Here is a 26,187-nt window from a genome sequence, read left to right as displayed (position 1 = left end):
CCCTAGGAGCAGAAGGAGGGATATGGTAGAAAAGATAAGGACTGGGTTTAGTGGGCTACTGAAGCAGAAGAGATGACACAGTTCTTAGGACTTAGCCGATCAAGTCCTGCTTTAATTTAGGGCTCGTGGGTATTGTTGCCTGGAGGTGGAAGGGTGGGAGTCCCGGGAGTTTCCATTCCTCACCTACCCACCCAAGAGAGCATGCTCATTCTTCTTTTCTTCAATGGATGCTCATGTGAGAGAAGCAGAAATGTATACCCACTTCGGTGCCATTTCCCAGAGTGCTCCGCTGCCTAGGGCTATCTTTGAAGCAAGAACTTTTGTCACCAACCCCAATCCTCTTTCCTCTCTTCTCACTACAGACACTTCAAATCATAGCCAAGTAAGCCTTCCCCTGTTGACCAAAGCGGTTTGGGTCACTTCAGTGTGGCAGTCAGTCCCTCTGTAGGCTGAACACTACAGACTGTGCTAGGGTTAGCAAGAGGCAAGAGACGAAGAGAAACATGGCCTTGCAGCCCAAGACCTCCACTCCAAGAGAGGGAAGGCTGTCATACAGTGAGCCGTTGACCAGCTCCCAGGTGGTGTTGGCTACTTCCTCCACCGGGGCCCTTGGGGCCAGCAGCTTGGAGAGGAGGCTGCTGAACCTGCTCACAGTGGTGGCCATTGGCTCTGGACTGGGGCCTGGGCTGGATGTGGTTAAGTTCAGCTCCTCAGGGTCCATACACAAGCCATCAGAGGAGTGTTCAAAGACCACCTGGCTGAGGTCCAGGCCAGCCACAGAACCTGGGGAGGCGCATGCCACATCAGCCACACGCCCAGAGCCCTTCATCCAATCGCGCAGCCACTCCAGATGGCAGTCACAACGCCAAGGGTTGCGGAAGAGGAAGAGGCGGCCCAGAAAGAAGCCTTGCTGGAAAGCGGTCCAGGAGAGCACGGTGAGGCGGTTGCCATTGAGATGCAGGGCCAGGAGGCCCGAAAGGTTCTGGAAGGCGCCTTCCTCCACAAAAGTGATGCTGTTGCGGTCCAGGTAAAGCAGCTCGAGCTCTGCCAGGTCAGAGAACCAGGCCCGTGCCACTCGACCCAGCTCGTTGCCACCCAGATTGAGTGTGCGCAGGCGGCGCAGGCCTAGGAAGGCAGCGGCAGGCAGCGCGGCCAGCAGGTTGTCATTGAGCAGCAGATGCTCTAGGGCTCCGCAGTCACTGAAGGCCCCGGCGTGCACTGCTCGCACACGGTTGGCCTGCAGGCTGAGAGAGCGCAGGTGCCTCAAGCCCCGCAACGAGCTGGAGGCCACCGCCTCAATGCGGCTGCGCTCAAAGTGCGCGTGCGTCAGGTTAGCCAGGCCGCGGAGCGCGCCGGGCACGCGACGGAACAGATTGTCGAAGGCCATAAGCTCGCGCAGGGCGGGCAGCTCGGCCAGGAGACGCTCGGGCACGCTGAACAGGCGGCAGGCCGCCAGGTCCAGGCGGCGCAGGTGACCGAGCGCCGCGAAGGTTCGGGCGTGCAGATATCGCAGCTCACCATTGTGCGCCAGGCGCAGCTCGGCCAAGCGCGGTAGACCCTTGAAGGCGCCAGGCGTGATGAAGGACAGGTTGTTGTGGCGCAACGACAGGCGGCGTAATGACGGTAGCGTGCCGAAGGCCCGCTCGCCCAGGATGCGCAGGCCATTCCGGTCCAGGTCGATGGAGACCGCCTCGCACGGAAACTCAGTGGGCACCCGCAGGAGGCCAGCACGGTCACAATGCACGGAGCAGCCATGCTCCATGCTGCTGCACGTGCAGGCCGCAGGGCAGACCTGCAAACAGGCCTCGGTGGCCCCGGTGCAGGGCAGGCCGAAGACCACCACTGGACAAGAGAGGGGCCAGAAGAAGAAAAGACAGAGAACAGCAGTCAGAAGTCACCCCAGTAGCAAGTCGCAGACCCTCCACCAAGTCCTGCATCATCAAAGGACCTCTTCCCATATGCTTACCAGCATACATTTCCCCACCTCTAGTGCCCTCCCCTTTGCTTCCAATTGCCTTAATCAGCAAAAGCTGTGCTATAGTCCCTGTGTCCCACATTTCTCTAAGCTTCCTGTGATGATAAGCCCATATCATCACAGTATGCTTTTAGAATGTCACTAGAAGAGTAGTCGCTTGTGTGGGTAGGGGAATCTCTGAGGATGTCACTATACCCTACATTAAGCCCTGTGCTGCCCAGTGCAGCGGCCAATAGCCACATGGGCCCCTAACCATATGAAGTGTGTCCAGCCCAAATTGAGCAATACAAGTATACAGAGGGCACCAAAATAGCAAAATATTACATCAACAATTACGTATGGGTTACATATTGAAATGGTGTTTTTGTATGATACATTGGGTTAATGTCAAATGTTTTTATCTTTTTAATGTGGCTATATTTTTATTGGTGTCATTGGCTCCTTTCACCATAAAAATTCAATTTTTAAAAACTCCCAGTGAGAGCTCACCAAGGCCAGCTGGAGCATGTGATCAAACTGGACCCCCTGAATGTGGCTGTCAATGGGGCTGACTGAGAAGCCAAGGACAATGGCACTGGGTTTTGATTCTACTGCATGGACTGGCTTTGTGGGAGCCTGGTTTGTTTGGATGCTCACCTTTATATACCAGGATGGAGGGGGGAGGACCCTGAACTTCCCACGGGGCAGGGAACCCTGACTGCTCTTAGGACTGGAGAGGGAGGGGGAGGTGGGGAAGGGGAGGTGGGGAGGGAAAAGGGAGGAGGGGAGGAGGTGGAAATTTTTAATAAATAAATAAATAAAAACATTCAATAAAATACTGGCAAACCAAAAAAAAAAAAAAACCTCCCAGTGAGTCAATTAAGCCTTGTGAAAAAAGGAAGAATTAAAGAGCAAGGGGGTTGCAAATGAAAGAAAAGCCTTTCTTTTCTTTTTCTTTAATAGTCACTTGAAAGTTAAAAATTGAGGATACTCTCAGATCCCAGTGATGGCAGGAAAAAAAAAAACTGAAACAAACAGAATGAAGTCTCAGACAAGTTCAACTGGAAGGAAGTGGGGCGACACATTGTGGGGGATCCGGGTTAGGTGCAGACATAGAAAAAAGGCAGGCATTTGACTGGGTTGTTTGAGCAGTATGCGGTCCAGTGGGTTTTGTTAGTCACCGCGGTCAGTGGCTGGTGAGTCACTCTGCAGGGGTTCTTGTTATCTTGTGATAAAGGACAAGCACATGCCATACATTGTCTATAAGGGAAAAGAGACTCCTGGTGGGTTATCAGATTATGAATTAAGGGCATGAGAACCTTTTATTTTCTTGTCCCCACGAGAATGCCTATTTCCCTTTTTCTCCGTCTTATTTTACTTTATTTTGTGCCTGTGTGGGGGTGTTTACATGCAGAGGTCAGAAGACAACTTACAGGAGTCAGTTTTCTCCTTTCTATCATGTGGGTCCCAGGGATCAAACTCAGGTCTCTAGCTTGGTGGCAGATGCTGTTACCTGCTAAGCCATATCACCAGCACTATATGGACTATTATTTCAAAGACAGCATATTAAATACACTATCAGTGACCTCCTATGTCTCAAAAGAATTGATTATGGACACTATGCAGTTAAGTTACATTCACCAGCTGTTACTCTCTAGAAACTTGTTTACATTATACTGGGAAAGAAAAATGCTTATAAATTTTGTTCTGCAAATTCAAGTGGATGATCAAATAAAGTCATCAAAACCTGCCCGCTTCCAGTATGGTTGCCACTGACAACAAACAGCATATCATTATGTGCTTTCTCATGCATGACTGTGGTTCCAAGCCAAGCCTACTCTGAGGACCAATAGAAAAGACAGAGTACTTGGCTAATACACACAAAGCCCTGGGTTCGTCTGCATAAACTGAGTGTATGGTACATGCCTGTAATGCCAACACTCAGGAAGTGGGGGCAGGAGGATCTCAAATTCATCTTCAGCTACACAGTGAGTTCCAGGCCAGCCAAGAACACATAAGAACCTGTAGAAAAGAGAAGAAAGAGAAGACCGAAAGCAGCACTGACAGATGGACCATTTGGTGTTCCAGCCAGGTGGTTTCAGGCAGTATTCATTTTCACAGTTTATACAAGGAAAAGGAGTGTCCATGTGTAAATGTGCCCAATTTCCAGCAGACACCCCTGGTCTGTCATGTCCCTCCCATCATGTCCACAGCACCTGGCCTCTCTAAGCCACTGTGGGAACCTGAAGGCAAAGACAACACAGGGTATGTTCAAGGTGCTCGCTGCCACCTCTGTAGGCTTACTCAGCCCCAGCAGTTCATCTGGTGTGAGCACTCCCTGGTTTCTCAGCTGTTCCAGGGGAGGATTCGGCCATTCCAGATTTGTCTTTGAGTGTTCAATTGAAAACGGGCTACTTCATATTCTGCTGTTAAAGAAGCTTGATATAGCTTTCCCTTCTCCCTAAAAACTGTGAAATAGACATTAAGCTACCAGCAAGATTCTTGGAACCTATACCATCAGATTGGCTGTGAATAAGATCTCTGTTGATTGGTATACCCTGCTAGGGAGGAAGGGCCAAAAACCTTAACTACAGTCCTCTGCAGAACAAAGGAGTAACCTGTTCTCATCAACCCTTCCAACTAGGTCAAGTTGAAGTCTCACATTTCCTTACCAACAGCCCTTCATTCTACTCGCTTCTCCTTTATAATTAAGAAAAGTATGCTCTCAATCCTATGACTCATTTATCTCCTGCTGAACAGCCAGCATTGTTCCAAGCACATAATATGGTTCAATAAATGTTTGCAGAAGTAAATGGAATTGATGCCTTCCTTTGTAAGATTCTTGCCAAAGAATGTCATTTGTTTTAAGTTGTAGACATCTCAGGATTTCAAGGTGACTCACAACTGTCTATAACTCGAGCCATAGAGCATTGTATTAACTATACTATATGTATAATGCAAAAGATCAAAAAGGTGATTGCTAATGATTTTAAATGCTTTCAAGAGATCGAGAGATGTGGAATGAAACTTTTCATTATATAGTGCCCTTTTGGGGGTTTATTTGCTTGGGTTTTTTTGTTGATGCAGTGATATTTTATTTGTATATTGATAAGTAAAGCTTGCCTGAAGATCAGAGTGCAAAGCTAAGCCACTAAAGGGAGTGGTGATACACATCTTTAATCCCAGGACTCAGGAGACAGAGATAGATGAACTCATCTCTGTGAGTTCAAGGCTACCCTGAGCTACACAAGATCAACCCAGAAACAGATCCAGGTGGTGGTGGCTAACACCTTTAATCCCAGTGTTTGGGAGGCACACACCTTTAATCCCAGCACTAGGGAGATGGAGACAGAAGTGATATGACTGGGCAGAGAGAGGCTTATAAAGGAGAAGAGACAGGAACTCACTGGAGTGTGGAATCTGATATTTGGTGGAGACACAGTGCAGTCTGGCAGTCGCCCCTTCGGTCTGAGCATTGGTAGAGGGAAAAGGTCTCTCTAGTGGCTTACTGCTCTACCTCTCTGACCTTCAGTTTTAACCCCTATGTCTGACTGTGGGATTTTATTATTCATGCTACAAGTTGGTTGGTTTTTTGGTGTTTTTGTTTATTTGTTTCCTTTGGTTTTGCAAGACAGGGTTTGTTTGTGTAGCCATGGCTATCTTAGAACTTGCTACAGGCCATGCTGAGCTCGAACAGATAGATCTGCCTGCCTCAACCTCCCAAGTGCTGGGATTAAAGGCAAGTGCCAGCATGCTGTATATTCTTTTTATGAGTAAAAATTTGAGCCACGTTGCTATAGTTTGAGTCTAAAAATTATGCCTCAAAGCCTCATACAGGAAAAGCTCAGCTGCTAACTGGTGGGCTTTGAGAGATGATTGGATCATAGCTCAGTGGATTGTTGAGAGGCAGGAGGAAGCAGGTGGTGGCACACACCTTTAGTCCCAGTGCTCGGGAGGCAGAAGGGCCAACCAGACCTACAGAGTTCCAGGACATCCAAGGCTACACAGAGAAACCCTGTCTTGAAACACCAAGGAGCAAAGAGGGAGGAGGAGATGGAGCGATATAAGGAGTTCTCTGAAAGGTCTGTCTCGTCCCAGGACTCTCTATCTCTCCTTACTTCTGACGGCCATGAGCCAAGCAGCTCTGCTCCTTACTATTCAACATGCTGTACTGTTTCAGTACGGGCCCAGAAACGTCAAAGTGACATGGACTGAAACTGTGAGCCACGTTGTGCATGTGAGTTAGTGCCCAGAGAGGACAAAAGAGTGTTTCCGGTCCTCTGGAGCTGGAGTTCCTGGCAGTTGTGAGCCTCCTCATGTGCATTCTAGAAACCAAATGTGGGTCGTCTGGAAAAGCAGTACTTGCTTTTAATCACTGAGCCAGGCATCTTTTTTAACATGATGAGAAAAAAAGATACCATGTGGATACTTAAGCATTTCAAAAAAATAGATTGTAGTTTACTTTAAATTTCTACAAAATGGTCGGTCAATATACTACCATTAGAGACCTATTTTTGGTCTCTGAAACCTTGAAAACCATTAGAAATAGAAACTAATTTACTGGATTAGTAAGAAAAATTTAAGTGGAATCAAGTCAGTTCTCAAAACAGACAATAAAACTCCAGTATTAGCCAGAAAAGCGGGGCACCAAAAACTATTTAAAATCACTAATAATAGCATATTGTGGTGAGTTCTGCTTGCAATCATAGTACAGTATCTTCCATCGGATGACTGTTTCTGCTGGTCGCTACAATATGTCCATACTTGATGCTACAAGGAGGCTGCAAAGAAAGGTCTAGGTGGTGTGCTACCCAGGGCTTCACGTCGGAGTCACATGAGCCTTTGTAATACTCACAAACCCAAGCTAATTCTATCACGATCTTTAGGGGTGAGACCAGGCACTGATACTTGTAAAGCTCCAAGGGGCTGATTCCAATATGCATTCGAAGTAAGAAACCAAGGACCTAAGCAGACCTACTCTATAAAAATGGGGCTCATCTGTAGGGGGTGGGGGGAAGTTACAACATCTAACAGAGTGACTGCTGGTTGGCTAGCAGTTCCAAGCCTAAGGATATAACAAAAGGAGTTAGTTGTAAGCAGGTGTTTACCAACACAGGCAGAAACACTCATAGCCCAGTCTTCCTACCATCCAAGAGATACAGCAACCACATCAACAAATGAGTGGCTGAACGAATGTGGCATAGTCATACAAGTAAATATACTGTGGGTATGCATGTGTGTTTGTACACTTGTGGATGCATGTGTGTTCATGGAGAACAGAGGTCAACATAAAGGGTCTCCCTCAGTGACCACCATATTGAGACAGTTTCCTGCTGAACCTGGAGGTCTCCCATTTAGTTAGACTGGCTCGTCAGCAAGCCCCAGAGAGCCTCGTGTCTCTGCCTCCTGAGCACTGGACTTACAGGCTGTAATCTTGCAGTTCCTGCTTTCTTTGTGGGAGCTAGGAATTGATTGTGTATCAAACTGTTTCCTTACTGAGCCATCTCTTTAGCCCTCATTTTTAGTTCCTGTCTCTCTTTTGAAAGCCATGTTCCCTATGCTTTCCCTTATTATCCTCATCTTTCCCTGTAAATTCTCTTAGCATGTTTATAATAAGCCTTTCATTGGTAATCCTAATGTAAGCTGTCTATGGGCCTGCTTGAAGGCAAAGGAAGCTAGACAAAAGCTATAAGAAGACAATGGAGAACAATGGAAATGGTAGATGTGTCTCTAAACATACAAAACCTCTCTCTTCTCACCTTAATTACTTAGCAACCAAGTGATTGTTTACAACAAAAATAGCCATGTATTATGGAGTTTATAACAAACACTAGGGAAAAATATGACAAAGTAATATAAAAGATGAAAAGAAGCATGAATTACTTTTATAAAGATCTTCCATTTGCTAGGCAGTCGTGGTGCACACCCTTAATCCCAGCACTCAGGAGGCAGAAGCAGGTGGATCTCTGTGAGTTCGAGGCCAGTCTGGTCTATGGAGCTAGTTCCAGGACATGCTCCAAAGACTGTTGACAATAGCTTTGATCTGTGAAAAGGTCAATTTAAGAGAGCTATTTCTCCAACCTGGGTAGAGACCTAACACTCCAAGCTGCCAAAACTTCAAAAAGAATCCAGTTGAGCTGGCCTATCACCTAGCCAAGGGAGTACCTCTCAAGAAGACATGTTCACTTTAAACCACACTAAAAAGCTAGGAGTATAATGAATCCCTTTAGAGAGCTAGTGTAGTCTTCCTTCCTAGAACTCCCACCTTGAAGGCCAGTAGTTTCCAGGAAGGTTAGTCTGCCTTCCTGAATCACGCAGACAAGTGTAACTGCCCTTTTCTTCTGTGTCCGTTCGAAGCAGGCTCCTTTGCACTCATTTGCAGCTTGCCTGCTTTGGTGTTTTGTTTATTGTTGTTGTTGTTGTTGTTGTTTTTCTCAAAATCTAATAAAATTGTCCTCAAGATTTTTTTCACTCTATTCTCAAATTTTTTTGAGACAGAGTCTCACTACATAGCCCTAGCTGTCCCGGAACTCCCTGTGTAGACCAGATTGACCTTAAATGTACAGAGATCCACCTGCTTCTGCCTCTCCAGTGCTGGGATTAAAGGCACATGCCACCATGCCTGACCAAATTCTTTTATTAACAAAATTCAGACTAAGACTTCTGAAAGGGTCTCCACGCTCGCTGGTAACATTTAGCAACTCAACCCAAACTCCCCAAATTTACGGTAACATGATTAGTTAGAGGTCGACCAGGACAAATTAGACCTGCATATTGTAATCCCTAGAAAATCAAAAGAATCTCAACCCCTACTTCACACCATGCACAATGAGCAAACTCCCATAAACCATGAATATAGGAAATAGTTCAGGAACTGTGGCAATGTATGTCACATGGGTGACACAAACATGTATAATGCCACTCAGATTTTATGAGTTTCTTTTTCTCACATAATAACCAAGTTTTTAAAATTTGAAACAGTGTTTCACTTGTAGTTCAGGCTGGCCTTGAACTTACAATCCCCTTGCTTCAGCCTCCCAGATTCTGAAATGACAACTGTATGTCAACATGCCCAGCTGTAATATTCAAGTTTAATAAGTGTTTGTTCATAGATACAGAACATTATTTCATTGATTCTTACAGCCTTACATCTAAGCATTATTCTCCTGATCTCAGAAAAGAAAGTGAAATGGGCGGAGATAAATGGCATTAATTTTTGTTTCTCTTTCCACTGAGCCTACTGTCTCCCAGCCCACACACCTAATCTGAGCTGCTGTGGCCAGCTTTGATATGAAAGAACAGCACGTTCTGACCTTTGAGGAGCCTTCCGGCACTCATTGTCCATGGTTCTACAGCAGTTGTTACCAAGCACCGTTTCTAAGAAAACATGCCCCCCTCAAAGTCCCGTGGGTCTCTGCTGCCTCCTCCCAGGCACAGCTGTTTGCACCATCCCACTTTGATGTAAGCACATCTAATTGGATCCATTCCTTCTGCATGAAAATGGAATAAGTGCTAAGTCGCTGGCCAGCAAGCCCTTGTGAGTGCAAGCCCATCGAGCACAGGGCTGGGGTTTGTATGGAAGCCATGTGTGATCTGGGTGTGGCAATACAGGCCTGTGATCCCAGCACTTGGTGGATGAAGGCAGGAGAATCTGGAGTTCAAGACCATCATTGGCTACATAATGAGTCTGAGGTCAGCTTGAGCTAGATTATGTTCTGTCTAATAAACAAATCCCAAAATGAACAAAACACAACACAACAACACATGACTCAAAGTAATGGAGAGGCAGAAGCCAAGGGCAGTGTGAGGAAGGCAGTGAAGGCATAGTGCTTCCACTCAGAGTGCCATAACCTAGTGTCCTGAACCAGGGTAACTTGCTAGTAAACAAACATTTCCCGTGCTTCTGCGGGCTGGGGAGGTCCAAATCAAAGCAGATTTGGCGGCTGGTAGGGGCTGGCTTCTTGTTACTTTGTCTTCATGGCAGAAGGAGTGGAGAAGTTCTCTCTCCAACATCTCCCTTATAAACATACCAATGCTGGGCCAGGCATGGTGCACACACCTTTAATCTCAGCAGTAGGGAGGCAGAAGCAGTCAAATCTCTGTGAGCTCCAGGCCAGCTATGGATACATAGTAAGGCCCTGTTCCCTCTCCCCCCCCCAAAAAAAAATCTCAGTTTTGAGAGTTCGTTTTTCATGACTTATCACCTCCCAAAAGGCCCTGCCTCCCTCTTCATTGTAGCCCACTAGGAATTTTATTTCAGTTGTGCCTTAGGAATGCAACCCAGATGTTCAGTACACTTGTGTAGAGAGAGCAATAGATCTGAGTTCCCACAAGGCCTTGCTAGAACTTTCTCTGTAACTGCCCTGATCCTGTTTCAGAAACCTACTGAAGCCATCTGCAAGTGGATTCTGTTCCTTACAGCCAAATGATCACTGATTATAGCAGTCATGCAACAGCAGAAAGGAGAGTGCCTTTCCGGTACTCTTTCCACATTCACCTAGAAGCCAGGAACTCTCCTTCCTAACTTTGTCTAGCATTTAGGGCCCAGAGAAAGTGACCCAGATTTGTCAAGCAGCCAGTCAGCAAGATTTAGAAACAGAAGGAGACTTCAGGCAGAAACCATCCTCTGGCCAGAATGGCAGGAGAGCCACCTGGCTTTCAGATTTACACAGTGGTGAAGAAAAAGAAAAAATAAAATAAAATATCTGCATGGTGGAATTGCTGGCACCCGACACCTCACATGTTTCCCATGTGCAGGTGACCCATGAAAGGGCAATAGCTGGGGGTCTGTGCTAGAGTTGCCCACTTCCTGATATAGGCATTTCTCCTGTCAGTGAAGCTTCTGTCGAAGAATGCTAGGAATACCTAATGTCAGCAAATAAGCTCCTATCAGCCTCTGCAGCCTAGACTACATCCTAGAGTTTGCAGCCGGATTTTTTTTCTATTCATTTGTGTGTTTGTGCATACCCACATGTGCATATACACACACGTGTGTGCCATAGCATGCCTATGGAGGTCAGAGGACAGCTTGTGGGAGTCATTTCTCCCCTTGTACCATGTGGGTTCTCAGGCTCAAACTCAGGTCATCAGTCTTGCTGGCAAACACCTTTACCCGCTTAGCCATGTTGCTGGTAAAAATCCTTAGGCAATAGCCTAACGCAGCTGTTATAGTTTGGCTTTGAAATATCTTTCCAAAGGCCCACATGCTAAAACTGGGTCCACAACCCCTGAAACTGCTAGGAGAAACCTTTAAGAAACGGAGCTGACTGGAGTAGGTCTTTGGAGGGAGAGGTGTTCTTGAAGATACTGTTAGGATCCCAGCCCCCAGCCTTTCTCTCCCTTTGATTACCAAATGTAGTTGAATGGTCTTCTTCTGCCACCTGCCAGCCGCCGTGATACACTGTGCCATCTCAGACCTAAAGCAGCAGAGCCAATTGACCTCTGAAGTGCTAAGGTCAATAAGCCCTCCCTCCTTGTAAGCTGTCTATTTGAGTATTCGGTCCAGAAATGGAAAGCTAACACAACCAGACCCCTTCATTTTGTAGTATGGCCTTCCTCCTCTTTGCCTCTGAGGAATTGTGAACACTTCACCTTGCCCAAGAAAATAACCTGAATTCAGAACCAAAAGGAAATTCTTCCCCATTCCTTGCCCAGAAAGTTTGTAAGAGTGGGTTGAAAAGGGTCAGGGCGGTCCTGGTTTTTCCACCTCCAGATGGGAGGTGGTATCTCTCAGAATCAGCAGTGATGATTCCAGAAACAAGTCTCCTTGGCTGTCCTGAGCTGAGTTCCGTGGGAAACCCTTGGCCAGAAAAAGCCCATTTGCCCAATTAAAACAAAGATCGCAGTCTGTGAGAACAGAAAGTCAACTCATTTGTCAGTTGCTTAGCAATGTCTCCTCTCACAGCGGTATTCTGGGGACAGATCCATCTGGAAACCAGAAGAGGTTTCAGTGCTTTCCTCTTTGGTCTAAGAAATAGGGAGGGGAAGACTAGAAATACTCGAGATGGGCCTGGCATTGTCGGCCATGAGGCTTTCCAAACATTCCTTCTTCAAACCCTTCCCCTGAGGACATGTCCTGCTGCCCTACTTCTCTCGCACGCTTTGGGTCTTTGGGTGCTAACTCTCACCCCCACTTTCTCATTCTGCTCCCTTCTTTTTGTTTGTTTTGGTTTGGTTTGGTTTTTTGATAGAGTTTCTCTGTGTAGCCCTACTTGTCCTAGAACTCACTCTGTAGACCAGGCTGGCCTCAAACTCACAGAGATCCTCCTGCCTCTGCCTCCTCAGTGCTGGGATTAAAGGCGTGCGCCACCACTGCCCAGCTTTCTTTTTTAATTTTTATTTGTTCTTATCTCATAGAATACATCTCCACCACAATTTCCCCTCCCTCTGCTCCTCCTAGTTGTCCCACCAACACCTCCCTCTCCCCCAGATTCATTACCCACCATCTCTCCCCCACACCAAGAAAAGAGTAAGCCTCCCAGGGACATCAATGAAAGACAGCATAATGAGATACAGCAAGCCCAGGCACAGACCTTCTCGTCAAGGCTGGACTGTATAACCCAGTAGGAGGAAGAAGGTCCTAAAAACAGGCAAAAGAACCACAGACATCACCACTAGCAATGTCAGGGGTCCCCCAGAAACACCAAGCCAACCGTAACCATATCCAGAGGACCTCGAGAAAATCGTGAAGGCTCCATGATTGCTCCCTTCTTTTCAGGCCTCAGACAGGATATCCCATCCCATCACTCCGTTCCCTTGTCTCTATTGTGTGGCCAGCTGTGAGGAACAGGGCACTGGACTGCTTGGGACAGCCATGAAAGCACTGGGCCAAGCCAGATGTGGGCTCCACAAGCCACTTGTCACAGGATTAAAGCTCATCAAGGGACAAATCCCTCAAAACCAATTGGAAATATGTCCCAGAAGAAGAAGCAAAACATCAGGTGTTCTGTTTAGGTTAAATATCCCCTAAAAGCTCATGTGCTGAAGGTTTGGCCCCCAGCCTGTGGGACTATTAGGAGGTGATGAAGCCTTTCAGAGGCAGTCAGGTGGCTGGGTATGTGCCATTGTGAAGGGACACTAGGTCTTCAGCATACACACACATGCCCTCCTAGCCACCATGAAGTAAGAAGCTTGGCTCCACCGTGTGTTCCCCACCATGATATTCTGCTTCACCTGGAACTGCTCTTGTAGACCAGGCTGGTCTCGAACGCACAGAATGCTGGGATTAAAGGCATGCGCTGCCACTACCGCCCAGCTCTCCTCAGCAATTTCTTATCTCAGGTATTTTTACCATGGCCATGGAAAGCTAACTGGCACATCAGGTATCAGAATATTGAAGCTGTTACTATGGAGAGACTGCAAAGGACATAGGATGGTCCAGCCAGGGCTACGCATTGGAATCCCATAATGCCTAAGCCAGTTATAGCAAAGATGAACCCCACATTGGTGTGCTTTTCTGTTGTTTAGTTCATCTATTTAGTTGTCAATGCTGAGCATGAAACCCAAGGGCCTGTGCATACTGGGAAAGCACTCTGCCTCTTAGATGTCACATCCGCAGCCCTTGTTTTGTTGTTACTGTTGTTGTTTGGTTTTTGGTTTTGAGGCAAGGTCTTGTTATGTAGCTCAGACTGGACTGGAACTCACAATGTAGGCTAGGCTAGCTTTAAATGTGTGACCCTCCCATCTCTACCTACCAAGTGCTGGGATTTCAGGCACACACCATTGTGCCTTTCCAGAACCTTGATATCTTTAAGGTTCCACAGGTGGGGCTGGGGTGGCAGTGCAGTCTGTAAAGCGCTATAAAGGACCTGACTTCCGTCCCCAGAAAGCACACGAAGAGGACGAGCAGAGTCATGCACACACTGGTAATCCCAGAACTGGGGAGACTCATCTGTGGGGCTCACTAGTCAGTCAGACTGGCTTACTTAGCAAGTTCCAGGCCAGTCTCAAAAAAAAAAATCATCCTGAGGATGGCCTCGGAGATTGTCCTCTAGTCTCATCATGCACATACATACATACATACATACATACATACATACACAAACACACACCATCCAAGCAAATTCAGCTCCACAGGTGATTCCAATGTGAAGCTAACGCAAGAATCTTTGTGGCCTTTGTAAAAATGGGATTCATTTGTGTTGTGCAAAACGTCGTGGTAAGCTAGGTGTTGGAGCACACACCTGGAATCCTAGCATCAGGAGGCTAAAGCAGGAAGATCAAGATTTCAAGGCCAATCTGACCTACAGAATAAGATCTTATCGAGAGAGAGAGAGAGAGAGAGAGAGAGAGAGAGAGAGAGAGAGAGAGCGCCTCACAGTGCAGTGTAGAATGTGTGGCCTCGCTATGCCTCTGCTGGGTATACAGCCAAAGGAATTGAAAGTAGATATGCAGCACTGTGAACACTAGCCAAAAACAAGAAACAACTAATGGCTGTGGGTCAGCGACTGGATAATCGAATGTGGCATGCTATACACTAGAATATCCCACCTTAAAATAAAAGGGATGGGCACATGCCAAAATGTAGACAAAGGATGAATTTCAAAAACATGAAAGCTGTTTCATGTTTTTCATTTCAAAACATTTCATGTTTCATTTCAAAAACATGAAAGTACGTGGGATTACGGGTCAGTAATCCCACGTACTCAGGCAGAAGGAGCACAAGTTCAAGGCCATTCTAGACAAGATAGTGAGATCCTGTTTCAAAAAAAAGCACCTGGCGTGACAGTGTATGCCTTTAATCTCAGCACCCAGGAGGTAGAGGCAGGCGGATCTCTGTGAGTTCAAGGCCAGTCTGGTCTACTTAGTGAGTTCCAAGGCAGCCAGGACCCTGTCTCAAAACACTAAAAAGAAAAGATAAAAACAGGTCTGGGATATAGCTCAGTGATAGAGGGCTTACAGATCATGGGTGAGGCCCTAGGTACAATCCCCAGAACTGCAAAAGCAATTCTGTTTGGTGAAATAAGCTAGTCACACAAGGCCGTATATCATGTTACCTCCATTTACAGGAAACATCCGGAAGAGGCAAATTCATAAAGACAGAAAGCAGATTAGTGGTTGCCAGGGGCTGAGAAGAAGGGAAACTGTGAATAACTTCTTGATAATAACACAAAATTTCAAAACTTCTGGACAGCACAAAGCATGTAGGGACTAGATAAAAGTGATAGTTGCGTAATGTGCTAAATGTCACAATTTAGAGGAGTGGTACATTTTGTGTCTATTTTACATCAATTTGTAACAAAAGTTACAAGGTGTCCCTAAATCTGGGCAAACACCAGAGATGAGCTCTGGGTTTGTGACCTGGTGAGATGGACGGAGCAGCTCCAAGCTGCAGGGAAACATTGCCGGCCAGGCCCAGGCGCCCCACAGAATGCTATCTTAATAAGTAGCAGCTGGGAACCTCTCCCTGGCGGCACTAGGCTCGGCAAATGTGTTTTTCTCCCCCGAGGTTTGCTGGGGGAATGGTTACTCATGGAGTTTCCAACCACAGGCTGAGCTTGGAATATTTTTTTTATTCTCATTGTTTGAAAAAGGCTTGCGCCTCACAAAACTAAAATAGTATGGGAAAATATGGTCTGGTTTCTGGTTTCAGCAGAATTTATTTAGCCACTTTGGCTCTAGAAATCATTCTCTTCCCACTTCTGGCAAATGCTTCCCCAACTGCTCCTCCAGTCAAGCCCAGTGCTAGGTTTTCAAAACAAAACTAACCGGGGGAAACAGAAATGTACTGGGGGCACCACGCCATGACCTCTGGCCTCAGGCGACCCCAGAACTTGCTTCTTACACTATGCGGGCACCTTCTGTGACAAGAAGGGAAAGAAGGAGCTGAAGAGACGGCTCAGCGTCTGACATAAATAAATCAATGCAGCTTTTCCAGAAAAGAGTTGGAGAACCTTGTAACTCAGCAAATCCACACAAAACATATGAAACTGACCAGATACCACAAAACTTGTAAGAAAAGAAATAGCAATGTGGTGATGGCAGGTGTGGGACTTTTTCTTTCATCTTTATTGTTTTTGTTGCATGTCTGTGGGTGTTTTGCCTGCATGTATGTCTGTGCATGGAGTTTGTGTGGTGCCTGTGGAGGCCAGAATAGGGTGTCAGTTCTCCTGAAACTGGAGTTACAGACTGTTGTGAGCTACCTTGTGGGTGCTGGGAATCAAACCCAGGGTTTCTGGAAGAGAAGCCAGTGCTTTAACCACTGAGCCATCTCTCCAGCACCTCCCTTTTTTCCTTTTTAGTTATTTTTGAGACCGAGTCTCATGTAGCCCATGCTGACCTTGACTTATCTATTGTAGTCAAGGATGGTCTTGCCTCCTGATCCTGCTGCTGCCCCTGCCTCCATCTCTTGAGTGCTGCGCTTATATTCATGTGTCACCTTGCCAGCTCAGGTGGTAGGCCCTTCAACAACTGGAGCTTAGTTGTCTTGGTTAGGGTTTTCTATTGCTGTGAAGAAGCACCATGACCATGACAACTCTTACAACGAACACATTCAATTAGGATGGCTCAACTACAGTTTCAGGTGTTGAGCCCATTGTCATCATGGCAGGGAGCAGGGCAGCTGAAGGCAGACGTGCTGCTGGAGTTGAGGGTCCTACATCTTGACTCAGAGACAACAGGAAGTTGACTGACTGACACACAGAATAAAGCTTGAAAAAGGAAACCTCAAAGCCCACCCCCAAAGTGACATACTTCCTCCAACAAGACCACACCTACTTCAACAAAGCCACACCTACTCCAACAAGGCCACACCTACTCCAACAAGGCCACACCTACTCCAACAAGGCCACACCTACTCCAACAAGGCCACACCTACTCCAACAAGGCCACACCCACTCCAACAAGGTCACACCTTCTGATAGTGTCACTCCCTTTGGGGCCATTTTCTTTCAAACCACCCTATTTGTGCGAGTCACTTGGTCACTGAGGGTGCTGCTCTTGGAAGAGATTAATGTATTTCTTCTTCTCTCAGGAAGTCCCACAAGAGTAGATCATTAACAAGCCTGGCCCCTCCCCCAGAATCTTCCTTGCTTTCTGTCTCACCATGTAAGCTCTGCCTATTGCATATTCATCTACTATGAGGCTCTCACCAAGGCTGAATACATACTGGTGCCATGTTCTTTGACCTCCAAAACATGAACCTGAAGTCACCTCTTCTCTTTATAAAGTACCTAGCCTTGGACATTTTGGTATAACAACCAAAAATATGCCCCTAACAGGAAGCAATTTAAATCCCTAACAATAAGGGAATATATAAACAAACAATATATCCATTCGAAGTCAAGAGCCACTAGTCCATGCAATAGCATCATTGAATCTTCTGTATGTATTGCTCAACATTCCATAGTATCTAAGGAGAGAATTCCCCTTGGAGTACAGCTGGTCTCTTCCTCCACTCCTGCTTTCTTCTCATTAATTCAGTTGTTTGGGGTACAGTTAAGATCGTCTTCAAAAAATGTACTCATTTTGGTTACTCTATCACTGACTGTGGCTCTGCTGGTAGAATGTAGCATGCATAAAGGCCCAGCTTGAGAACCATGTAGAAGCAAGTGTGGTGGAACTCAAAAAAGTACCATTTTAAAGTGCAGTTCGGTAAGTACAGCAAGTGTTCATGCCTACCATACCAATCAAGACAGAGCATTTCTAATGGAATTTCCAGAAAGCTTCTTCAAGTCTCTTTGACACGTGTCCTCTCTGCAGACGACAACAAAACTGCTTTCTGGACTATAAATGAGCTCTGCCTTCGGAGGAGTCTATAGAAATGGTAGCAAATGGCGCTTTCAATCACCAGTATGTTTATGGGCTTTTCCATATTGTGACATGTCAGCTGACCGTGACTTGTTAGTTCTGAGTTGACTAGACTGTGAAAGATAATGGGGGTACCTTGACTAACTTATTCCCTTACCTGTTGAGCCAGGCTATGATATGAATACAGATGGCCTCTAGTAAATGCAGATATTGAGTGCTTGGTCCCAGATGTTGGATTTATTTTGAGTGTAAGTTGAGGAAGTGAGGCCTAGTTGGAGGAAGTAGGCCTGGTGGACAAATCTTTGAGTGTATTTTGCCACACCCCCTTTCTGTATTCCCTTTTTTCTTCTTCCCGGCTGCCATGCTGATAATTGTTCTATTCCACCGTTCCCTCCTTGCCATGAAGGACAACCAAAACTGTGAGCCACAAGAGAAAGAAAAAGTAACTAACAGTTGGCATTTGTATTGTTTCCAGTTTTAGTCTGTTGTAACAAAAGCTGACACAAGGAGTGTGTGTGCGCGCGCGCGTGCGTATGTCTGTGTTCATGGACATGTTTTTCATTTTTCACTTATCTAGGAGCGGGATCGCTCAAGCCACATAAATATGTTTACCAAGCCATGAAACTGACTGATGGTTCTCCCAGATGATCGCACCATTTGATATTCCTGCCAGAGAGTCCAGCATTCCACTCAGTCCCATCAAGGCTTGAGATACCTCAGTCTCTCACATTCGGGCTATTGCTGTGGGTCTTAAAATAGCATCTTGTGACTTTACTTTTCTATAGACTTCTTTTAAAATGCAATCCTTATCCTTCCAGAAGGAGACCTAATACCTAGTAGGAATGAGGGCATCCAACTGAGCAAGAGTCTGCACTGGGATGATTCATGTGTTCAATCAACAAACAATTATTAGCCATGTACCACCTCTTAGATTCTAAGAGAGAAAAGTAGACAAACATGAACTCGGATGACTCTAAAGACTCAGTGTAAAGCAAGCAAGGTGTGAAGGACCCTAGAAAGCAAGTCTGGAACTCAAATATGATGCTATGAACGCCAGGGAGCTAGGGGTTGGTAACTCTGGAGGAAGCTGTGGGAGTGTCTGTCCTTACTCACCTGTGAGGAGAAGCATGTCCCCAGGAAGACTGTGTCTGCTGCATTCAGAGTTGCCTCATGTCTCCCCTGCTCTGAGCCACTTCTGATTCTCAAGTCCAAGTTTGGGGAAGCTCAATCAGCCTCCCCGCCTCCCCCGGCCAAGGAGGCAGATCGCTATCCCTGCCTGCTTCTTCAGAACATGTTGTTCCCACTGCTTGTGACTCGTCATCAGAGAAATAGTCTCTGTGCTGATGGAGTGTCTTTTAAATGAAGCACTAGGGGATGTGGAACTGGTCATTAATTTTAAGTGTGTCTATTGTTAGTAAATGATGTCACCATTGAGCTTGCCAAACTGTCACAAGTAGTCTGGATGTCTTTCAGGGTTCTGTAGGAAAGACAGCTCCATTCTGCAGCATCAGGCTCAAATACTGTCTGGATTGTGTGAGTGGCAGCGGAGCTTTGGGTACCCCTTGAAAATAACCCTGGCTCTTGGAAGCAAACATTCTGTCCCCATTACTCAGTCAAATCTCCTTTCTAAGGAGGAGAAATGGCAAGTCGCTGGCTATTAGTGATTATATAAATGTCAACCTCTGTCCTTTGGAGGCTCCTCCAGTCAGAAGTCATATCCTATTTATCGTGATGTGCCCTATGCCCTACTGATGATTTTTATTTTCTAGTTTTTGTTGATTGATTGATTCTCCATTAAGGAATGTAGGCTTCTCAAAGACACAGGCCATGTGACTGTACCCCTTATAGCATCCCTTGCACACACTAAAGGTGTATTGTCTATTGCTTGATAGAATAGAGCATGTCCCACTTTTTAAAAAAAATGGAATATAGAGTGTTCTAGTTAGCTTTCATTGTCAATTCGACATACCCTAGAGTCATCTGAGAAGGGATCCTCGATTGAGGAAATCCCTAGATCAGATTAGACTGTGGGCATGCCTGTGAGGGATTGTCTTGATTGTTAATTGATTGTAGGAAGACACAGCCAACTATAGGCAGCACGATCCCTAGGTAGGTGCCTCTGGACTAATAAGAAATCTAGCTAATGACTCTTTGGAGCCCATTCCCTATGGTGGAATGCCTCACTCAGTCTTAATGCAGTGGGGAGGGACTTGGTTCTGCCTAAACTTGGTATGCCATGCTTTGTTGACTCCCATGGAAGGCCTTACCCTCTCTGAGGAGTGGATGAGTGTGGGTAGAAAGGAGGTGAGGGAGGGGGAACCATGGTTGGTATGTAAAATAAATTAAAATAATATAATAAAGAAAAAAGAAACCCAGCTAAGTATAAGTCAACCAGCAGGCCAGCAACCATACTTCTTTGGCTATGAAGTGAGCTCCTATTCCTGTGTGGAATAGAAAGTAGCCTCCCCCAAGTTCCTGCCTTGAGCTTGCCTTGACTTTCCTCAATGTATACTATGACCTAAAATTGTGAATTGAATAAATCCTTTCTTCCCCTTGCTTGCTTTTGGTTGGAGTGTTTTCTCACAGTGACATAAAGAAAGCTAGAACACAAAATAAGAGGATTCTATTACTAGTATTTTAGAACCATCTGGTAAAGTGTTCTGTACCATGTGCCATGTATACAACATACATACATAGATCACCATAACATCAAGTAATTAATTCCCCACAGGGGTCATAAAAACAGATTCTTTGTTTAGAATCTGAAGAACTGAAAAGGAGATGATTGATTGATTGATTTTTTTTTTTTTTTGCCCTTAGGCTAACTGGAATTTGAACCACAGGATAAAGTATTTTGTGACAATTATTTCCAGGTTTTGGGGACAGAGGTGTTTGTGTTTTTGCCATGCTGAGATGGTTCCCAGTACCCTATTCATGCTAAGTACTCATTCTACCACAGAGCCACAGGCTCAGCCCCATCTTGATATACTGGAGTGGGGGAGGTTTGGTGGCACAGATTTGTAATTCCAGTACTTGGGAGGCGAAGTTTAAGGATAACCTGCATATATGAGACCCTGTTTCAACATGGGAGGCGAAGTTTAAGGATAACCTGCATATATATGAGACCCTGTTTCAACATACACACGGGGTGAGGGAGTAAAGTTTGAAAAAATAAAAAATATTTAAACATCTGTTATGCCACAGTTCCATTGCGGCCCCCCTTAGAAAGATTTTTTCCTAAGAGATTTTTGTTTTTCACTAAGTGAGTTTAAAATATGAAACTCTTTTAAAGACTTAGACTCACTATGTAGCCCTAGAATGCATTCTGTAGACTCAGTTGGCCTCAGACTCAGAGTGATCCACCTGCCTCTACCTCCTAAGTGCTGAGACTAAAGGTTTGAGCCACAGCATCCACCTTGACTTTAAAATAGTATGTCTAGAAAAATCACTGGTTTGGGTTATAACACTAATAAACTCACATACAAAATATAAAGATATATAAGAATGTAATTTAAAAAAAAAAAAAAAGTGGGGGTTGAGTTCCAGGACAGCCAAGACTACACTGAGAAACCCAGTCTCGAAAGCCCAAAAACATAGAAATAATAAAATAAAAAAGAACCCTATTTCATATTTGGAGCAGGAGTTTTGTATATTGACAAATTAGGGAAAAACAATCTGCTGCCTACTGTTTTCTCATTCTCTAGCTCTCCGCCACAGTCCCACAGCAGGGAAATCCGCTAAGAAAGAGCAGCCAGAGAGAGCTGGGACTGAAGCCACTTGGAGCCCCCATTCTTCAGGCAGAAGCCGTGTGACTCTTGCCTACCGTCCATCCCCGGCCACAGCAGCAGGACTCACCATGAAGAAGCAGGATCAGCATCCCTTGGCCTTCCTCACACCAGGTGGCTCAGAACCATTGAGCTGTAGGATCCCTACCTGGAAGAAGAAAGGGCAAGTCACCAACCAGGTGATAGGATTCCCAAGACTCATCCTGTCGGCACCTCCACGCCTGGCTATGCCCAGCCACTTTCCCTTCTAGTGTTAGACTAAGAGAAACCAGTGAGAAAAACCGGTCAGAAGCTCTCCCCAATTTCTCCGCATCCATCAGTTGGAAACCCTTCATCAAGCGAAGGCCCAACAGCAACTCAGGTATCACTCAGGATCCACAAGAAAATGGACGGTGGAAAGCATCTGTGGAGAACCCTTAAAAGGTCCATCTGAAATGCTGCTTACCATCCTGGGGGGCTGCCCCCAGCGCCCCCAGCCCCTCCATAGCCCAGGAAATGTTGCAATAGGAAATAAAGGCTGGAGCAGGGGGCACACAGACGACTGTGCGTGCAGGTTTGACTGCTTGCTTTGTTTTTTTCTGGAGATATAGTGGCTGGAAAATCCGCTGTATCAGATGAGGATTAGCAGAGATGAGAGAACGTGTCTGCCTTTTGAATCGCCAAAGCCAATGACAGATTTTGCTGACACACCAATCAATTTTATCCCCAAGCCGTGGCCACTCCAGGCTTCCTGCCCTCTCCATCTGCCAAGCCCCTTTCATTTCTTAAACCCTTCCCACATTCAGCCGGGTACCCTGACCCCAGCCCAAGCCCCACCCACCAGCCTTAAGCAGTCAAAAATCTGCTTCCTGATCCCAAATGGTATTATCAGTCTTTTCAACAAGGTCACATTATGTAATTTAGAGGGCTGGAGCAGGGACCTGGGAGTTTGACCTAACAGTTGAACAATTTGCCCAAATTGCCGACTGCTGATTTCATCTGTTTGGAGAGGTGGATGAGCCCCAAGCAGAAGGTGGCAGAGGCCCTTCGAAGCAGGCAAAGAGGCTTTGGTGTTAAGGCTTACAGCCATGCTTGGCCTAAGGCCATTAAGTCCAGTGTCGTGTTCAGAATCTAACTGAGATTGTACAACCCGGTAACCCTGGGCATAAGGTCTTGTCGCTGTGTTCGGTTTGTGAATGCGGCAGAGACGACAGTTGCAGCGCCTGGGAGCTGGTTAACTCAGGCGCCCCGCCCCGACCCCAGACCTTCTGATCGGGACATTTTTATGAGTATGTGAGATTCCTCTGCCTGTAAGGTTTGCCGAGACTGATGTCGTGTGGAGGCAACAGGAGCAGATTCTCTGGTCACTCGGCCACCGTTCAGCTATCCTCCATGTGCCTGGTCCCAGTAGCTCCTCCAAGGCCTAAGCGGAGGTGCAGGGTGGCTGGTGCCCCTTTGTGAAACATCAGCCCCCGGAATCCACAAAAACATGCTAAATTCTGGCTCTTCTGGGAGGAAGCTTGACATTCCCTTCCCATAATAAGAGCTCTGGTTGTGAATCCAGCCATCCTAGGTCATTGTACTCTGGGAAATTATTGTTTCCTTACACTTGGAAAGCCAAAATATGACTGACTGAATTGGTCTAATCTCTGATACGAAGGAACTAATGGGAATGGGATAGGTGGAAGAAATGCAGGAAAGGAAACATCTTCCCCAAACCAGATAAAGTCTTTATCCCTAGTTTAAGTGAGAGTGGTAGACATAGTCTTTGTAACCCCCACTGTTAGGGGGGCAATGAGGTCCGAAGGCCTAACATAAATTATGCAAAATTAGGATTACAGGAAACTACATTGGTAAACAAAGTATCCAACCCCGGAACCACCCTGTTCCCCACCCCACCACCACATACCTATATACGCCTCCCCTCCCCAGTCAAGAGCCATGCTAGAACTGCCTGGAGACAGAGGAGCAGGCACAGAGTATCAGAGATGCTAATGAGACGGGTGGTCCATTAAGTTGTGTGTGGAACCACGTGCAAAAGAGCATGGTCAAAGAAACCTGTGCTGTACAAAGCTCCAAAGCCCACACTATGGACCATAAATGTCTTGTCCTCGTCCTAGTACAGAGCCTGCCATTTGTGCTGCTAAACTTTTCCCTGCTCTAGCTTCCTCCCTCGAAAGTGTCTTTTTCTTTTAAAGAAAAAAGATTTACTTTTTCAACTCCTTTTTAGTTATGCGTAGGTGGATGTGTCTGCATATGGGTACATGCACGTGGGTACAAGGAGGCCCGGGGCATCTGTTCCCCTGGAGCTGGGTTACAGGTGGTTGTGAGACGCCTGCCATGGGCACCAAGCATCCAACTCCAGTCTCTGGAAGAGCAGCAGGTGCTCTTAACCTTAACTGCTGAGGCATCTCACCAGCTCCCAAGTGTACCTTTTCTAATGACCCACTCCTGTTTCTGCCACCATGTGTCTCTGCTATAGCTCTTTTCTGCAGCACAAAGCCTGGAACCCCTCTGGAGGAACCCGCCAAACCCTGATACCCACCAAGATCACTTCTCTTGAGGCATCCCAGTGAAGTCTCCGTGCCTCTTCTCTCCCCACTTCAGCCCACCAGAGTCTGAAACACAGTTATAAAATGTGCCTGGTCACACTGCCCCTGCTGGTAGCTTATCGAGTCCTGTTTGCCTTCATCATCGAACCTACGGGCCAACAACTCTAGCAGAAGCGTCTTCCTGAGGAAACTGCATCTCCCCAGTGAAAAGGGAAGGAAACGTTGAGGAACAAGTAGCCTTTATCCGTCATCCGTGCCCTACTGATGGAACAGCCTAACTCTACTTCAATATTAGAAGCTATCTTCTTACAAGGTCAAAATATGTTCATTCCTGTTTTCCTTCAAACTTAAATTGGACCATGTCTTAACCCATTTGCTGGAATTTGACATGTTCCGTACTCTATGCCCTGACATTCACACTGATAAGCTAAGATGTTCTGCCAAATAATTTTGAAATGTTTGGCCAAATTTCCACATAACCAAAATATCCCCCTGGCCCTTGGAAACCTCCTAGTTTTGCAGGTTTTTTTAAAGCTATATAAACCCCATTGTCTTCTGTGTTCATGGCTGTGTCTCAAACCCTGCTTTAGAGAGAGAGCCCTGTCTGAGAGAAAATAAAGCTTGCTTAATTCAACTACAAGAATTTGGACAATGATCTTTACTCTCGTGCAGTGGTAGTAACACTATCTGTAGTGAACAGGCCTGTGTGCACACATGTACCCAGGGAAGTCTCACAACACTTTGTCTCAATTAAACAAATGTAGAAAGCCCTTCTTTGTGTAGCTTTCTGGCTTGTGGCGTGATCCATTTGACAGTGGGAGGGAGGAAGAGTGTGGGAGTGAAAATGTGAAAGAGCGGTGGTTCGGAGCCATTGCACCTCCACCCGTCTTCTAAAGGAAGCGTCCTCAGAGGAGACAGGATAGTGTTTCTGTGTTATTTCTGCCCACTGGATTAGAACTGGCCACAGTTGACAGGAAATATAAAACTCTGCTTTTGCAGAGACTTTGAGGGTGACAGGACCTTTTATAGCACAGTTGCGTGTGATCCGTGGACCTAAAATGCCAAGCACTTACAGTCATCAGAGCCTGACCTGGGACAGTAGCTGTAAGTGCGTTGTCACATGTCAAAGAATACTAATGACACAGACTCTTGTGAGAACCTGCAAAGCAGAGACAGGCTTTAGTCTGAATTATTACAGAAGAGTGAGAAATGGAGGAAAGGGGAAAAGTTAAGGAAAGTGGGAGAAACACCTGAGAATCGGGGAGAAGCTTAGAAGATGGGGTGGAAATCTGTTGAGTTCCCTTTTTCTAGAGTTTCTATGGGGCAATGGCAGAAACTGGACAAAAGACTAAGGAAATCTCTTCTGAGACTCATTATTTCTCCAGAAGGGCCCACATGCTCTAAGCCTGCTGCCCTGGCCCAATGGGGAGTCAGTCATGTGCTATTTATGTACTACCCACCTACTTAGGAGTAGTTGAAGCTCCTTTCTGTCTCTGACTCCAGCTTTGACCTTGACTGTCTACTAGCTGTTGTTACAGAAATTCTGTTTACGTCCTGGTCTGTCTACTAGCTATTGTTATGAGAATCCTGGTCCGCTGTCCAGTTGAATAGAGCGTTTGGTTTTAGAGGTAGAGTTCACATCCAGCTGGTCGGAATGGATCAGTAAGTCCTGGATAGACCCAAGATCTATTCAGAGAGAGAAAGAATGCTCCAGGGAGAACAGGCGGACCAGAAGGTTGTACTGTCTTTGTGTGTGTGTGTGTGTGTGTGTGTGTGTGTGTGTGTGTGTGTATGTGTGTGCCGGAAGGCAAATGGTAGCCGGGTGTATCGTGGTCGTAGGGACTGTATCAGGTTCTTATCTTATATTTGTCCCTAGATTTTATAAAATAATAAATGGTGAAATCTTATCATCTTAGTCATTTGGTCAATGTTCTAGTTTCATTCTGTTGCTGTGACAAACACCATGACTGAAAGCAACTTAAGGGAGGAAAAATTTACTTGGTTTATACTTCCGAGACACTGTTCATCACTGAGAGAGGTCAGGGCATTGACTCAAGCAGAAATTTGAAGCAGAAATCATGGAGGAGTGCTGCTTGCTGCCTTATTCACAGGCTCGTGTTTAGCTAATTTTCTTATACAGCCTAGAACCACTTGCCCGGAGAGTGGTGCT

At 46.1% G+C, this 26,187-nt stretch overlaps 1 protein-coding gene across 3 annotated transcripts; it reads right to left on the bottom strand.

The window, feature by feature from the left end:
- Positions 1-77: 77 nt before the first annotated feature.
- Nyx (nyctalopin) lies at positions 78-24,288 on the bottom strand. Of its 3 annotated transcripts, none has more exons than XM_085685133.2 (3): positions 24,011-24,288; positions 21,557-21,634; positions 78-1,842 (listed from the first exon to the last, which is right to left on the bottom strand). In XM_085685133.2, exons 2-3 carry the CDS (start codon positions 21,576-21,578, stop codon positions 434-436), a joined length of 1,431 nt encoding a protein of 476 aa, XP_085541259.1. In that variant the 5' UTR covers positions 21,579-21,634; positions 24,011-24,288; the 3' UTR covers positions 78-433. The 3 variants fall into 3 exon arrangements, with proteins under 3 accessions (XP_085541259.1, XP_048317515.1, XP_048317516.3); XM_048461558.3 differs by lacking the exon at positions 24,011-24,288 and adding an exon at positions 21,932-22,218; XM_048461559.3 differs by lacking the exons at positions 21,557-21,634; positions 24,011-24,288 and adding an exon at positions 18,815-19,076.
- Positions 24,289-26,187: the final 1,899 nt, after the last annotated feature.

This window comes from Myodes glareolus, chromosome X (assembly GCF_982192425.1).
Source record: "Myodes glareolus chromosome X, mMyoGla1.1, whole genome shotgun sequence".
In the NCBI taxonomy this organism is placed as follows: domain Eukaryota; kingdom Metazoa; phylum Chordata; class Mammalia; order Rodentia; family Cricetidae; genus Myodes; species Myodes glareolus.
Note: the sequence above shows the minus strand (reverse complement) of the source record. Positions and strands in the feature narration are given on the sequence as shown.

Coding starts and splice junctions, on each gene's coding strand:
- Nyx (XM_085685133.2), bottom strand. CDS start 21,578: ATGCTGATCCTGCTTCTTCATG. Junction 1,843..21,556: donor GCTGATCCTGCTTCTTCATG/GTGAGTCCTGCT, acceptor TCTCTTGTCCAG/TGGTGGTCTTCGGCCTGCCC.